General features: G+C 41.5%; 1 protein-coding gene across 1 annotated transcript in view; it reads right to left on the bottom strand.

The window, feature by feature from the left end:
* NEK8 (NIMA related kinase 8) overlaps positions 1-14,826 on the bottom strand; it is a 145,414-nt gene that overhangs the window by 5,993 nt on the left and 124,595 nt on the right. The window contains exon 14 of the mRNA XM_075333189.1: positions 3,153-3,311. Coding sequence (XP_075189304.1) covers positions 3,153-3,311 — 159 coding nt within the window. The remainder of the gene's footprint in view (positions 1-3,152; positions 3,312-14,826) is intronic.

Genomic DNA, 14,826 nt, shown 5'->3' on the forward strand with positions numbered 1-14,826 from the left:
AACCCTTCACTATTTCGATGTAAGAATCATCTTTCCTCTACACATAATGAATGCCCTTTGTAAGTTCTTTGTAAGGAGTAAGTCATATGCCAGTCCTTTGTATTGACCACACATGTATTTATACATATAAATGAGATCTCCTCTGAGGCTTTTTTTAGCTGAACAAGCCCAACTTTTCCAACATCTCATCATGTAAGAGGCCTTCTATCCCATGTAATAATCTAGTTGTTCGGCTTTAGACTGACTCATGTTTTCGAACATTCTTTTTAAAATGTGGACCTCAAAACCAGATGCCATAATCTAGATGTGGCCTTACAAGTGATTTATAAAGGATAGTAATACGTTGGGATCACAGGATTTTAGCTCTTTTTATTCACCTCAAAATTTGCTTGCATTGCAGCAGCTGCCTGACATTGAGTTCTACTGCTTAGCTTACTTATATACAGGGCACAAAAATCCTTCTGATGCTTTGTATATTTCCAGTTATATATGCAGCAGTAAGATTACTGCGGCTGCAGTGCATTACTCTACATTTGTCAACATTAAACTTCATCTGCCATGTGTTTCCCCATACAGCCATCTTATCCAGACCATTCTGTAATATAATGTTATGGTCAGATTTTGTTATCTAGTCCTATAGACTGAAACTGTACTCTCAATCTCATTCACAAGCTCATTAATAAAGAGATCAGAAAGATTTGATACAGATCCTTGTGGTTCCCACTGATCATAGTATTGAGCCTTGTGGTCCCCACTGCTCCCCGTACTGATCCTTGTGGTCCCCACTGCTCCCAGTACTGATCCTTGTGGTCCCTACTGCTCCCAGTACTGATCCTTGTGGTCCCCACTGCTCCCATTAGTAATCCTTGTGGTCCCCACTGCTTCCAGTACTGACCCTTGTGGTCCCCACTGCTCCCAGTATTGTTCCTTGTGGTCCCCACTGCTCCCAGTATTGTTCCTTGTGGTCCCCACTGCTCCTAGTACTGATCCTTGTGGTCCCCACTGCTCCCAGTATTGTTCCTTGTGGTCCCCACTGCTCCCAGTACTGATCCTTGTGGTCCCCACTGCTCCCAGTATTGTTCCTCGTGGTCCCCATTGCTGACTTTATCCCATTTAAAGAAAGTACAATATACAACGCCTCTTTGTTTCCTGTCCATTAAACAGTTTTTTACCCATCTGCATATAGTGTAACCTAGTCTTTGCATCTGGAGCTTCAGTATTAGGCTGTTGTGTGGTACAGTATCAAATACCTTTGGTATCACATCAGCCGTAAAACCAATATCCAAGTTTGCACTTATCTCCTCAAAGAAACCCAGCATGTTGATCAGACAAGATTTATCTTTCATGAATCATTGCTGGTTGGTTAAATTATCATATGCTTTATTATGAGTACATGTAACCCCAGTAACTTTTGGTATGGTCTTTGGAGTGTAGTAGTGGTCTGAAACTCTAATTTTGGTGTGTGCCACCTTTTTTCTATCCCAGGATTGTGTACAAGTGACTGTCGCATTGGTTGAGCACCACTTAATTTCAATCTCCGAATATGTGTGAAATTCGTGGTGTAAAATGTTGAGTGTTTTATAATTGTATGTCATTGGTGGCAAACTATGTGTTTTGTCACATGGTCTGATTCTCCCCCCCACTATTTCTCGGATTTGTAATTTTTGGACCCCATGATTTTTTGTTGTTTCTTTTTTTGAAGTCAGGGATAGGGGAATGGGGGGTTATATATTTATTTCTTTATATTGGTATAAATGTGTGAATTCAGTGTATATGGCCCCATAGTACAGGACACATACATTAGCAAAGTCTGGTGCTGTTTGTAATGGTGCATGCCCGAGGACTCTGACTGCTCTTGTGCAGTTATACAAGGTGTTCTAGGGTGAGAAACTACTGGGAGGGAAATGCTGAGCCTTATTAGGTGTACTGGGGAGGACAAAATCCAGCTATTTCAGAGCATGTTAAGGATTTCAAGGTTTGTCGTTTGAGGCTGGATTTTTTACGAAGGACACAACCCAAAAGCAGAATCCTTGAACCACAACATGCAGAAAAACCAACTTTATTTAGTACGGTAAGATGTGGAACAATGCTTTAGGGTAAGTTCCCACCATCGGTGTTTGTAGCGTTTTGGAATCAGCGTGTTTTCACCAAGTCAAAAAATTCTGTGTTGTGCAGTACAAGCACAGTGGATGGGATTTATAGAAATCTCATGGCCACTGTGCTTTTTTTCCCCGCAGCGTAAACTCACAAGCGCAGCCACAACTTGTCAATTTATGCTGCAGAGGCACAAGTGTTCTCAGCGGACACAGTGATAGTCCGAAGTGGTCCGAACCCTGATAGTGGGTACGAGCAACTGTGGTCTTCTGTGGAGAACACTAGCATTTTAGCAGAAGAAGCCACGTTGCGTTCAGAACGCATGGTGTCTGGTTAGTGGAAATGTATCCTTACAGTATTTGTAAAGGAAAAAAAAGAACTGCTTTAATAGGAATTATTGACATATCTAAGGTCAGAGGGTCTATGAGACTCAAACTCGATTGGTGATTGATGGCTATTCTATGATCTGTCTTGGCCGTCTGTGCTGAAGGCCGACAAACTAGAAAAAACCCTCATTTAGCTGCCCACAAATAATTAACCTTGGAAACATGTCAATAAAATTGGATGAAATACAGACGGTCTGGAGGGGTAGTGATGGGAACGTTTAGTCTTGGACATATGTGTTAAATTGGCACGGCTTGTGAGAATCAATGCACCTTTCAACACTCAAACAGGGAATATAAATCACAGTAAGAGAGGTCCTTGTGTAACGAGCTGGGGACTGAGCTCTCACAGAGTTTAAAATACCCCAAGGTATACGCTTCTACCAGAGGCGAGAGCTCGAATATCTGAAATGTCAGTGGAAAAGCCCTCCATTCTTCACATAGTTCTTGACATCCTCACTTGGACTTTTGCCAGCACTTCAATTCAGATTCGGCTTCTTACTCAGAGAATGGCACCGGATTATGATTACCGATTTGAGGAGGGATCCATACATAATGGTTTTCAGGGCTTATTGCAATCAGCGTCACTGACAGGAAGCCTGGCATGCCAGAATATCCCTGCCGGACCTAGCTACTGCATACTGATATGAGCTTAGGCACTTGTGGCATACTTACGTTTTACAGCTAAAAGCGTGTTGCCATGGCAACATGCCACTGATGTCACTGTATAGGGGTGACCCTCTTCAAGTTGGACCATTTTGGGGACCCCAATTCCCTCATCCCTGCGTCCTAATCGTCCTCTAGCTCCTTTTCCCCAGGTGAAGACTTGGCCATCTGCAAAGAAAACATTTGCTTATATTATTCAGGGATTATGGTACAGTCATAGAACGTACATATTGTATTTGTTTTCTTCCTTTGCTTGACATCTTGCAGAGATCACAATATGTTATTATATGTGGATGCAGAATACTTTCTGTAGATGCTAGGAGGGCGTTATTTCTATATATATATATCCATTACACACCTAGTGCCCGACATTAAAGGGAACTCGTCACCAGATTATGGCCTTCTAAACCAAAAAGTAGCACCTTAATCAGCGCCTATGCTGCATTCTATAAAGGTGCACGTTACCCCCTGAGCCCCCCCGTAGAACCCACAAATACCTTTATAAAATCTCCTGCCATGTATGTAAATTGCCCGGTGTGGTCCAATAGGCGCCCTAATCTGCGCTTTCTGCCCTTCCTTTCACCGTCCTCCCCCGTACTGATTGATGTGGATGACGCCTCAGGCGATGTGCAAGATGCGGGTGACGTCATCCACTTCCCCGGGCAAAATGTCGCGCCTATGCAGACAACTCGCCGGTTCGCATAGGCGCACCTCTGTTTTCAGCTTTATCCGCAATAGAGTAGAGCAAAGTGTGCCTGCACAAGACGGAAATGTGTCTGCGCTGGTGCGAGTCTTTGCCTGCCTACGTGGATGGCACCGGAGGCGTCATCCACATCAATCAGCAAGGGAGGACGGCGAAAGGAGGGACAGGAGACACAGATTAGAATGCCAATAGGACCGAGATGGGCAATTTACATACATGGCCGGAGATTTTATAAAAGGTATTTCTGGGGTCTACAGGTGGGGTCAGGGGTTAACATGCGCCTTTATAGAATGCAGCACAGGTGCTGCTAAAGGTACTAGTTTTAGTTTAGAAAGCCAAAATCTGGTGACAGGTTCCCTTTCAAGAGGTATTCTGGTAGGGAGAAGTAATCAGCCTACCCACAGGTTCATTAACTTGTAAAATCAACTGCTGGGACCCAAATGATCGTATGAACAGGTAACTTTTATTCACTTAGAGAAGAGTGTGACCGCTGCTCTATTCACTCTCTATGAGACAGTACAGGTGCTTACTCCACTTTCACTGGCCGTCCCATAGGGAATTAGTGAGTTTCCTAACTGGGGACAGGTGCAGAAGTCTCTCTTAGAGTTATCAAACGGGTTTGTTTGTAGTGATTACCTCAAATGCTTATGCAACAAAATATTACGTTAAGGGTTCCATCATTTTTGTCCAGGTCATTTTCATTTCTTTTTGTTTTTTATTTTCTATTGAATCAAAATTCAAAAGCAATGACTGTTTTTTATTAGTTGATATTAAATAAATTTAAATTGAAAATTAATTTCATCTGTTTCAAGTTATATCAGTGACCATTGTGGGTTCTTCTTATTTTAAGAGAAAACAGAAAGGTACCAAATAATGATGGGTGAGCGTGCTCGGTACTCGATCGAGCATTGTGGTGCTTGGGTACGCTCCATGCTTGGATGTGTTGTTTGTGAAACACTGAACATAAAATACAGGATTGCATCACTGGATGGTGGGGTCCGGCACCCCAGGATGAGCCACTTGAAGTCTTTGAATGGCTCTCACTGGAGGTAAAAACAATGTATTCGGATGTAGTGTGTCACAAAAAACAAAAAGACAACAAAGAATCTCGCCCTCCCTCCCCTAGAAATGCTCTGTTTATGGCTGGCTCTATGTGAGCGGAGAGCCGAACTGCCCAATCATTGACTTATATTATACTTGTTACTCACGTTGAGCCATCTGACCTTCTGACCAGCTTGACTCGAATAACGAGCACTCGAGCGTCGTAGTGTTCACTCATCATTTTGAATACCAAGTACACAGCATTGTTCTGCTCATCCATCATTAGTACCAAACAATTTTGTTTTTGGGTGAAACCATTAAAACACATGAGAGTTGAGAATAATCGACTAGAGCACGTGATGTCATAATTCCTTTATCAACCCTGAATAGCTAGCTACATAGCCATCTAGCTGATCCAAGATGGGCCAAGAAACACGCCACCTTGCAGCTCAGTCTCAATTAAAAAGAACCACTTTCTAATAATTTGTCTAATTATGATGTACTCGCCGATTCTGCATTGTCAGGGTAAAACAACAATCCACCACCAACCATGGATTGTCCTTTGTTGGTCAGCAGATCATATACTGTATACCACTTATCAACCCTTCTCAGGGTTCTTGACACTTGAAAAACACCCCTGCATGACATTTCTGGTTAGCTGAAAGCCTGTACAGGGGACTGGACTATTTCCACCATAAATTCAAATGACAAGGCTGTCTAAAAATGTTATTAAGCATGGATAGCGTATCAAAAAGTAAGAAACTGCTGTTCATACTGGAAAGAGAAAATATGTATGCTATAATTTTACATCTGTATTGTCCTCATGGCCCTAGCAACCTCTCCATATTCCAGACATCAGTCCGGAGTGTTCACAAAGTTTTATTGTAATATAAATGAAAACAAGATTACATTTATAGCATAGTGGCCACACATCGATGTAAAGCTCATAAAGAAGGCTTTTCTCAAATACCTTTTGTAGTCAATTGTGCGTCTGAGCGGCGCTATTGTGGTCCTCTCATCCCGATCACGTGACAATCGGGCTCCATGACTTCTGAGATCCGGTGATATCACGTCAACTTCCAGTTAACCCGACATCACCGAGGTGGGCCCCAGTCTCTTTGACTGGGCTGTGGGCCGAGTTTCACAGCTCATCACAGCACAGCATCTTGCACGCTCTCTCCTTTGCTGCAGAGCAGGAGAGATGATGGGCTGTGATGAGCGGTGAAACTCAGCCCACAGCCAGTCACTCAGGGAGACTGGAGCCGCCTCGGTGATGTTGGGTCAACTGAAGTTGACATTACATCACCGGATCTCAGCGGTCACGGAGCCCAGGGGCCACTTGATGAGGATGAGCAAACCGCAATTGCGCTGCTTTTGAGGTAGAATGTACTACACAAAGTATTTGAGAAAAGCCTTCTTTACATCAATGTGGCCACTATGCTGTGTAGTGGACCACCCCTTTAATACAAAGCTGACTGTACAGAGATAAAGTATAGTACAATCCCAACTCCAAAAGTAGGACACTGTAAAATGTAAAGAACACAAGAATGCAATTATTTAGAAATTTCTTATAACCATATTTTATACATTGCAGAACACAGAATACAAATCAGAAGTTGAAAGTTAGACAATTTTCCATTTCATTTTACAAAGTGTCCCAAATATTTTTTAAATTGAGGTTGTACTTAAATGTTGAACGTTAAATTTTCCCAGTTGCACGGTTGGGCTGGAAAGGTTGGGAAGATTGGGCCTTGGTACCTCTGGATGGGGCTCAAACCGAAATAGACTGAAATTGACCACTATTCAGAGGCCCAGGAATGAGCACTTGGGGAAGTCCCGTACTTCTTTTATACTACTTAGCTGGCCACATTTGTTTCTGCAACACTGGACACAAAACAACCACTTTCAATCTCTGAACACCACCTTGTGCACTGTTTAAGTCTATGGAGTTACTTGCAGGCACTAGAGCAATACTCTTCTTTTTGCCCATTCATAGACTAGTCGTTCACATGAGAGGAATCACCAAAAAAAAGTTTCAATTCAGGGACACAGTAGCTGAGTACTCCTTGTGGCATAACTGGACTCTTCCCAAATCTCTACATTCTAGAAATGCTCAGTACTAGTCAGACTTAGGGGTCAAGGCAATAGCGGTGTTCTTGTTTCCTTTGAGCAAAGTCTACTAGGACCCCAGACACATTATTTACTACTTTATTATTATTACTTTAGACACTGAGAACTCTCTTATCCTCACACCCCCTGATTGGGATCTATAGAAGTCTTGTACGCAAGGGGTTAATCTCTTTTTATATACACCCAGTTACTAGGCAGGAGATGCTCCTCATCGCCTTTATAGGTTGAGGCAAAATGGAGGATAATAATACTCTCCATATCAGAGGAGGATTGGGGTGAGGCCTTGACCTCTCACTAACATGTTTCACCGGCAATTAATAACAAGCTGATTCAAATGTATATAGTCCATGCATAGTAGCTGACACCTAGCAGGTTATATTAAATGGGTGATCTACCACGGCAGATTTTGTACACCTGATGTGCCGTTGTCCTCCTATTGGAGGCTTTTAGAAAGAGTTCACAACTATCTTCACTTTGACTTTACAGTTCTCTGTACCACTCTGTCCTAAGGTGGTTTTTTTGTGAATCATTTGTGAGAAGGCCTGGTCTCACTACCCTTGTAATCTTCTCAGGAAATTGTTGTTTTTGGCCCATAAAGTTATTGCCACACAATAGATGAATAGAAGTAAGTGTGGTTTGGCAGGAGCACCATGGACCAAACGATGGATGTGGGGACCTTTGAACAGCAGCAGGTACCAGAGGCTGAGATGGCTGAGGATGAGAGGTTGCAGGGTGACAATATAGGCAAGATGGCCACACTCCCTCAGAGACACCCACAGTGAGACAGATGTGCTCCAGCCAGAGAAGAGCAGGTTAGAAGAGCCCTATGAGAATAGGGACCCTGAAGTGGAACCTACCCTACAGGATGTGCTAGCTGCTTTTAAATCCTGTGGATCCACACTCGAAATGCTAACAAACCATGTGGGGGGACTCAGAGAGGATATTGTCCCTATCAGACAGGACTAAAAACTAACACAAAAGTTACAGAATTGGAGGACAGAGTCAGTGGAATAGAAGACCAGCTGCCCTATGTACAAAAAGATCTTAAGAGAGGGCTGCGGAATAACAATATTGTTCTTAATAAAATGCATGGTCTGGACAACAGGCTGTAGCAAAATAATTTTCGCCTGGTGGGGATACCTGAAAAAAAAAAATGGCCGTAATTTGATTGATTTTTTTTTTCGCAAAAATTATCTCTCCCCATTCTTCGTCATTGAGAGGGCACACAGCGTTCCTACGAAATCTTTACCACCTGGCGTCCATCCAAGCCTTGTTTTGATTAAATTACTGCACTTCAAGGACCGTGGTCTTATACTAGGCAAAGCTAGAGACCACTCTGCACTAACTATTGATGGATGAACAATATTGATATATCCAGATTTCTCATTGGAGGCCCACAAATATGGTGCACAATTCTGAGACATAAAGTGACGACTATGGGACAAGCAGATTTCTTATTCCATGCTTTATCCGGACCAGCTAAGGGTGGTGGCCATGGGTGGAGTCCAGATGTTTAACTCTTCCTCTGACGCTTTAGCTTGGTTGGACTCAAATGAAAAGTCCCTGTGGACTGGATCTGGATGTCGGGACTTTTCCTGCGTTGCTCAATGACTGGAGTGAATCTGTGGTGCTGAACTGTAGGACTCTCTCCCTAGTGGATTGCTTTATCTAAGGACATGTCCGAATAATTGCAAAATAATAACTATATCTCTCTAACCTTTTTCTCTACCCATCCCCTATTTCCTTCCCCCCTTTTTTTTTCTTTCCTTCTCTCATTCTTTTTTCCATGGCATATTTTAAAATACGCATTGGCTAATGGTCGCTCTTTCTTTGTTCTGGTATTTATGAGCGGGAAGATGCTAAGTTGAAACATTGGTGAAGCACAAAATGTTCAGTTCTACGTGCAATCAGTCTCTTTGCCAACCCTACTTCTCTTAATGTAAAAAAATTTCTTACTGTTTCAGTTTGTATAATGCAGGTCATTTGGGAGGAAATTTTCAAGAGATTTGGTCTACCTTATGCTGAAGTGTGTCTGAATGGCAGACGGATACAGGAGATATGCTCTGTGGTGTAAATGTGCTGCACTCTGACTTGATAAAGCCCTTCGATGATTATGGCGTATATAATTAATGTAATAGCATGGAATGTTAGAGACCTGGGGACTCCGGCTAAGAGATGTGCTGTGTTCTCATGGCTCCATCAATTTCAGCCAGGGATCATATGTCTCTCTGAAACACATATGATGAGGGATCGAACAGGAGTTCTGAAAAAAGCCTGAGTGGGCCTCGAGTATCACTCAACCTTTACTACACATGCAAGTGTATTGGTACAAAAGACTATTCCCTTCTCGTGTACTAATTCAAAGAAAGATGTAGGTAGCATATTTGTGTGTTAGGCCCGTACTATACATAATGTTAATTGTATAGTTGCCCTCTATATACTGCCTCTGTATTCGGTGGAAATCCTTAAACTAATTTTATCTTTTGTCGGCTCTCTCCCAGAGACTCCAGTCCTTATTGCGGGGGATTTCAGTATTTATCTACAACCATACTGGGATAAATTTCATACCGGTAACATCCCCAAAAATACACAATGTACTTCAGCGGCAGGAATCTCTCCTCTGTTCTCTGCCCGACACCTTTCTCTGTGACACACGCGCGCCCTGATGTCGTCAGTACGGCGCGCGTGTGTCATTTGAAAAGTTCCTGCCCGACAGGAGAAGAAGCTGCAGCAGCCGGGGCCTGTACGGAGAGAAGCAGTGGCGGGGGCTCCTAGGAAAACAGCAGGGGCGCAAACTGGGCATGTAAAAGAGAAGCAGCTCAGTGGGGGGCACGTACGGAGGTGCCTGAGGAGGAGACAATAAGAAGGGAGAGGTGAGTGGTTACTAGTAACCTGCGGGGACAATGGGGGGCGGGGGGCGGTGGTGGGCTGGGGGAGGGGGCTAACTGTTGACAAATATTTGGGGTGTAGTAATGCAGTATATGGGAATGTAGTTTTACAGGTGTAGTATATGGGGGGGTGTAGTGGTGTAGTATATAGTGGTGTAGTATAAATACAGGTTGAGTATATAGGAGTGTAGTGGTGCAGTTTATTACAGGTGTATATAGGGGTGTAGTTATGTAGTATATAATGGTATAATATATAGAGGTGTAGTTTATTACAGGTGTAGTGTATAGGGATGTAGTTATAGTATATGGGGGGTGTAGTGATGTAGTATATTGGGATTGTGTGTGTATGTATGTATACAGTGTGTGTGTGTGTATTTATTTATATATATATATATATATATAATACACACAGTATATATGTGTGTGTATATGTGTATATATATATATATATATATATATATATATATATATATATATACACACACACACACACACACACACACACACACACACAGACAGACACACATATATATACTGCCGGACTACTATAATTAACTCGGTTCTACATCTTTTTTTTTCTATATATATATGTATATATATATATATATATATATATATATATATATATACATATAAATAAATAAATTAATTATAGTAGTCCTGCCCTCTAAAACCATCCCAGTTTCTTAGGCGGCCCCATGGGAAAATTAATTGCCCACCCCTGTCCTATACAGTCATATGAAAAAGTTTGGGCACCCCTATTAATGTTGACCTTTTTTCTTTATAACAATTTGGGGTTTTGCAACAGCTATTTCAGTTTCATATATCTAATAACTGATGGACTGAGTAATATTTCTGGATTGAAATGAGGTTTATTGTACTAACAGAAAATGTGCAATCCGCATTTAAACAAAATTTGACCGGTGCAAAAGTATGGGCACCTCAACATAAAAGTGACATTAATATTTTGTAGATCTTCCTTTTGCAAAAATAACAGCCTCTAGTCGCTTCCTGTAGCTTTTAATGAGTTCCTGGATCCTGGAGGAAGGTATATTAGACCATTCCTGTTTACAAAACAATTCCAGTTCAGTTAAGTTTGATGGTCACCGAGCATGGACAGCACGCTTCAAATCATCCCACAGATGTTCAATGATATTCAGGTCTGGGGACTAGGATGGCCATTCAAGAACATTGTAATTGTTCCTCTGCATGAATGCCTGAGTAGATTTGGAGCGGTGTTTTGGATCATTGTCTTGCTGAAATATCCATCCCCTGCGTAACTTCAACTTCGTCACTGATTCTTGCACATTATTGTCAAGAATCTGCTGATACTGAGTTGAATCCATGCGACCCTCAACTTTAACAAGATTCCCGGTACCGGCATTGGCCACACAGCCCCAAAGCATGATGGAACCTCCACCAAATTTTACTGTGGGTAGCAAGTGCTTTTCTTGGAATGTCGTGTTTTTTTGCCTCCATGCATAACGCCTTTTTGTATGACCAAACAACTCAATCTTTGTTTCATCAGTCCACAGGACCTTCTTCCAAAATGTAACTGGCTTGTCCAAATTTTTGCATACCTCAGGCAACTCTGTTTTTGCCGTGCTTGCAGAAACAGCTTCTTTCGCATCACTCTCCCATACAGCTTCTCCTTGTGCAAAGTGCACTGTATTGTTGACCGATGCACATTGACACAATCTGCAGCAAGATGATGCTGCAGGTCTTTGGAGGTGGTTTGTGGATTGTCCTTGACTGTTCTCACCATTCTTCTTCTCTGCCTTTCTGATATTTTTCTTGGCCTGCCACTTCTTGGCTTAACAATAACTGTGCCTGTGTTCTTCCATTTCCTTACTATGTTCCTCACAGTGGAAACTGACAGTTTAAATCTCTGAGACAACTTTTTGTATCCTTCCCCTGAACAACTATGTTGAATAATCTTTGTTTTCAGATCATTTGAGAGTTGTTTTAAGGAGCCCATGATGCCACTCTTCATAGGAGATTCAAATAGGAGAGCAACTTGCAAGTGGCCACCTTAAATACCTTTTCTCATGATTGGATACACCTGCCTATGAAGTTCAAAGCTCTGAGGTTACAAAACCAATTTAGTGCTTTAGTAAGTGAGTAAAAAGTAGTTAGGAGTGTTCAAATCAAGAAATTGATAAGGGTGCCCATACTTTTGCACCAGTCAAATTTTGTTTAAATGCGGATTGCACATTTTCTGTTAGTACAATAAACCTCATTTCAAATCAGAAATATTACTCAGTCCATCAGTTATTAGATATATGAAACAGAAATAGCTGTTGCAAAAACCCAAATTGTTATAAAGAAAAAAGGTTAACATTAATTGGGGTGCCCAAACTTTTTCATATGACTGTATGTACCCAGGATCCAAGCAGGGACCTACAGCAGCCAACCGCACAAGTAATCCAGGAAAAGAGAAAAAGGGAAAAGGGGAGTAGTCCAGCTGGGTATCCTCCGGATGTTAAATAATAACTTTTATTATTTATATCATTATGGCCAAACAGTTCAATTTTAGTTTCTTCAGACCACAGGACAGCTCTCCAAAAATGAAAGCCTTTGTTCCTGTGTGCATTTGCAAATATTAATCTGGCTTTTTTTTATGTTTTTTTTGGAGTATTGGCTTCGTCCTGACAGAGCGGCCTTTGAGCTCATGTTGATACAGTACTCTGTTCACTGTGTATAATGACACAATCTTACCAGCTTCCACCACCATCTTCACAAGGTCTTTTGCTTTTGTTCTTTAGTTGATATACACATGTCTGACAAAAACAAGTTCATGTTTGGTACACAGACCCCATCTCCTTCCTGAGCGGTATGATGGCTGGAAATTCCCATCTTGTTTGTACTTTCAGGTATCTGGAAACTGCACCCAAGGATGAACCAGACTTGTGGAAGCCCACAATTCTTTTCCTGAGATCTTGGCCGATTTCTTTTGACTTTCCCATGATGCTACACAAAGAAGCAGTGTGTTTCAGGTGTGCATTAAAATACATCCGCAGGTGGGTCTCTAATTAACTCAGATGTTGCCAATAAACCTATCAAGGGCTTTCAAAGACATGACATCATCATATGGGCTGTCCCATATTGTTTAAAGGCATAGTACTCTTAGTGTATGTAAACTTTTGACTTTGCGGAAAGTAAAAAAAATGCCTTAAAACATTCTCTCTCTCATTATTCTGGCATTTGACAAATATAAATAATTTTGGTTCCTAACTGACCTAAAACGGGAAAGGTTTATTCTGATTTCATGTCAGTTAGTGAGAAAACCTTGCAAATATGTCTTTTTAGACAGAGTATGTAAACTTTTGGTTTCAACTGTATATATTATTTTAACTTGTTAGATTTGTCCAAATATACCATTTGTTCAATACATAATAGTGGAATATTTAATTGTGAGGCATCTTTATTTATGTAACTAATTCAATAAGGAGGAATGGATTAAGGATTTAAACTGTATACTGATTTATTATAGCTTTATAAGTTATTTCCTCTATTTTTGTTCTTTCATTTTCATTATTGCCACTAGTTGGTAAAGGGATTTGTGCTTGCTGAAAATTGAATAGAGATGATGATCTGAAAGAACAGCCTCTGCACTCTCAGACGCGAATCATCCATGTATTACACTCCTTTTAAAAAATACCCAAGACGCATTCAACCCTGATGAACCGGATAGATTTGAGAAAATCTTTTAGCACCACTCCAGCATTTTTTTATTTCAGCGCTGGAGTTGTGCTTTAAATCTAAGTCCTCTGACCTTTGTCTAATACTCACCCTCTGGCATCTTCATCTATTATCACCGCTGCTCTGGTTGGTCTCCTGTGATTTGTGACCTTCTGGCAGCACTAGTGTTTCTTGGCGTAAGCCGGAGGTCACAAATCAATATATCTTTATGAGAGCCTCTTCTGACCTCGTTCTGGCTCTCATAGACTTGTACTGAGTGCTCGTAATGTTACTTCTAACTTCCAGCCAGACAGAAGTTAAGGGCACAAGATGGCGTCACGGGACCGGAGCGACACCAAAGAACGAAGAAGCCGCTGGAAGGTGCGTTAAAGACCTGGGGCAGGAGACTTACTATTAAAGCACCACCCTACAGCTTGTTAGGGGTATTCCCATCCTGTATATTTATAACATATTCACAGGAAATGCCATAAATGTATAGATGCAGATCCCACCAATGAGACCAACACCAATGTCAAGAACGATGCCCTCACCTCCCCACTTGCTGCTGACATTGAAGATATGGCTCATTTATTTGTATGGGTAATATTGCCGCCTCTTCACTGTCACCAGCATGCATCAGAGACCCATGATCGAGAACGATGCAGGTCCCATTGATGAGATCTGCATCTACTTTACACTTATGGTATATCAGGTTATTTTATTTTTCCTTCTTGGTTAAACATCATTGTAAAAGCAATCTATTCAGGAATTTCATTGGACTTATAGTAGGAAGAAACTTTTCTCTGCTCGGAGGACAATTTAGTAAACAATTCTAGGTTTCATAGCTTCTTTTCCTATCGATCAACACATTCAGATAGGATATTCCATCAATATATGATTGGGCGTCCGACTTGTCCAACCTCTGAAACTAAGTTTTTCTTGCACAGTGCTGTTATTGAGCACCCGGCCTCATTTACTTGCATGGGGCTGTAATGCTGTTCATTAAGTGTCTAAATGGCCGTGGGTGCTGATCAGGCAAAAACAGTGAAGGGGACACAGGGGGACAAAGAGCTACATCTGCATTGCTTGTCTTCAGTCTCAAGATAAGTGAGCATCAAAGAAGTCAGGACCCAAAGACCATTAAGTGATGTCAGATTCAAGTCATAAAGTCATATGTCCTTACTTTATGAGATGGAAAAACTCTTGAAACAAATAGCTTATAGTACTTGAAAACTTTTTA

The sequence above is a fragment of the Anomaloglossus baeobatrachus genome, chromosome 2 (genome assembly GCF_048569485.1).
Source record: "Anomaloglossus baeobatrachus isolate aAnoBae1 chromosome 2, aAnoBae1.hap1, whole genome shotgun sequence".
NCBI lineage: Eukaryota > Metazoa > Chordata > Amphibia > Anura > Aromobatidae > Anomaloglossus > Anomaloglossus baeobatrachus.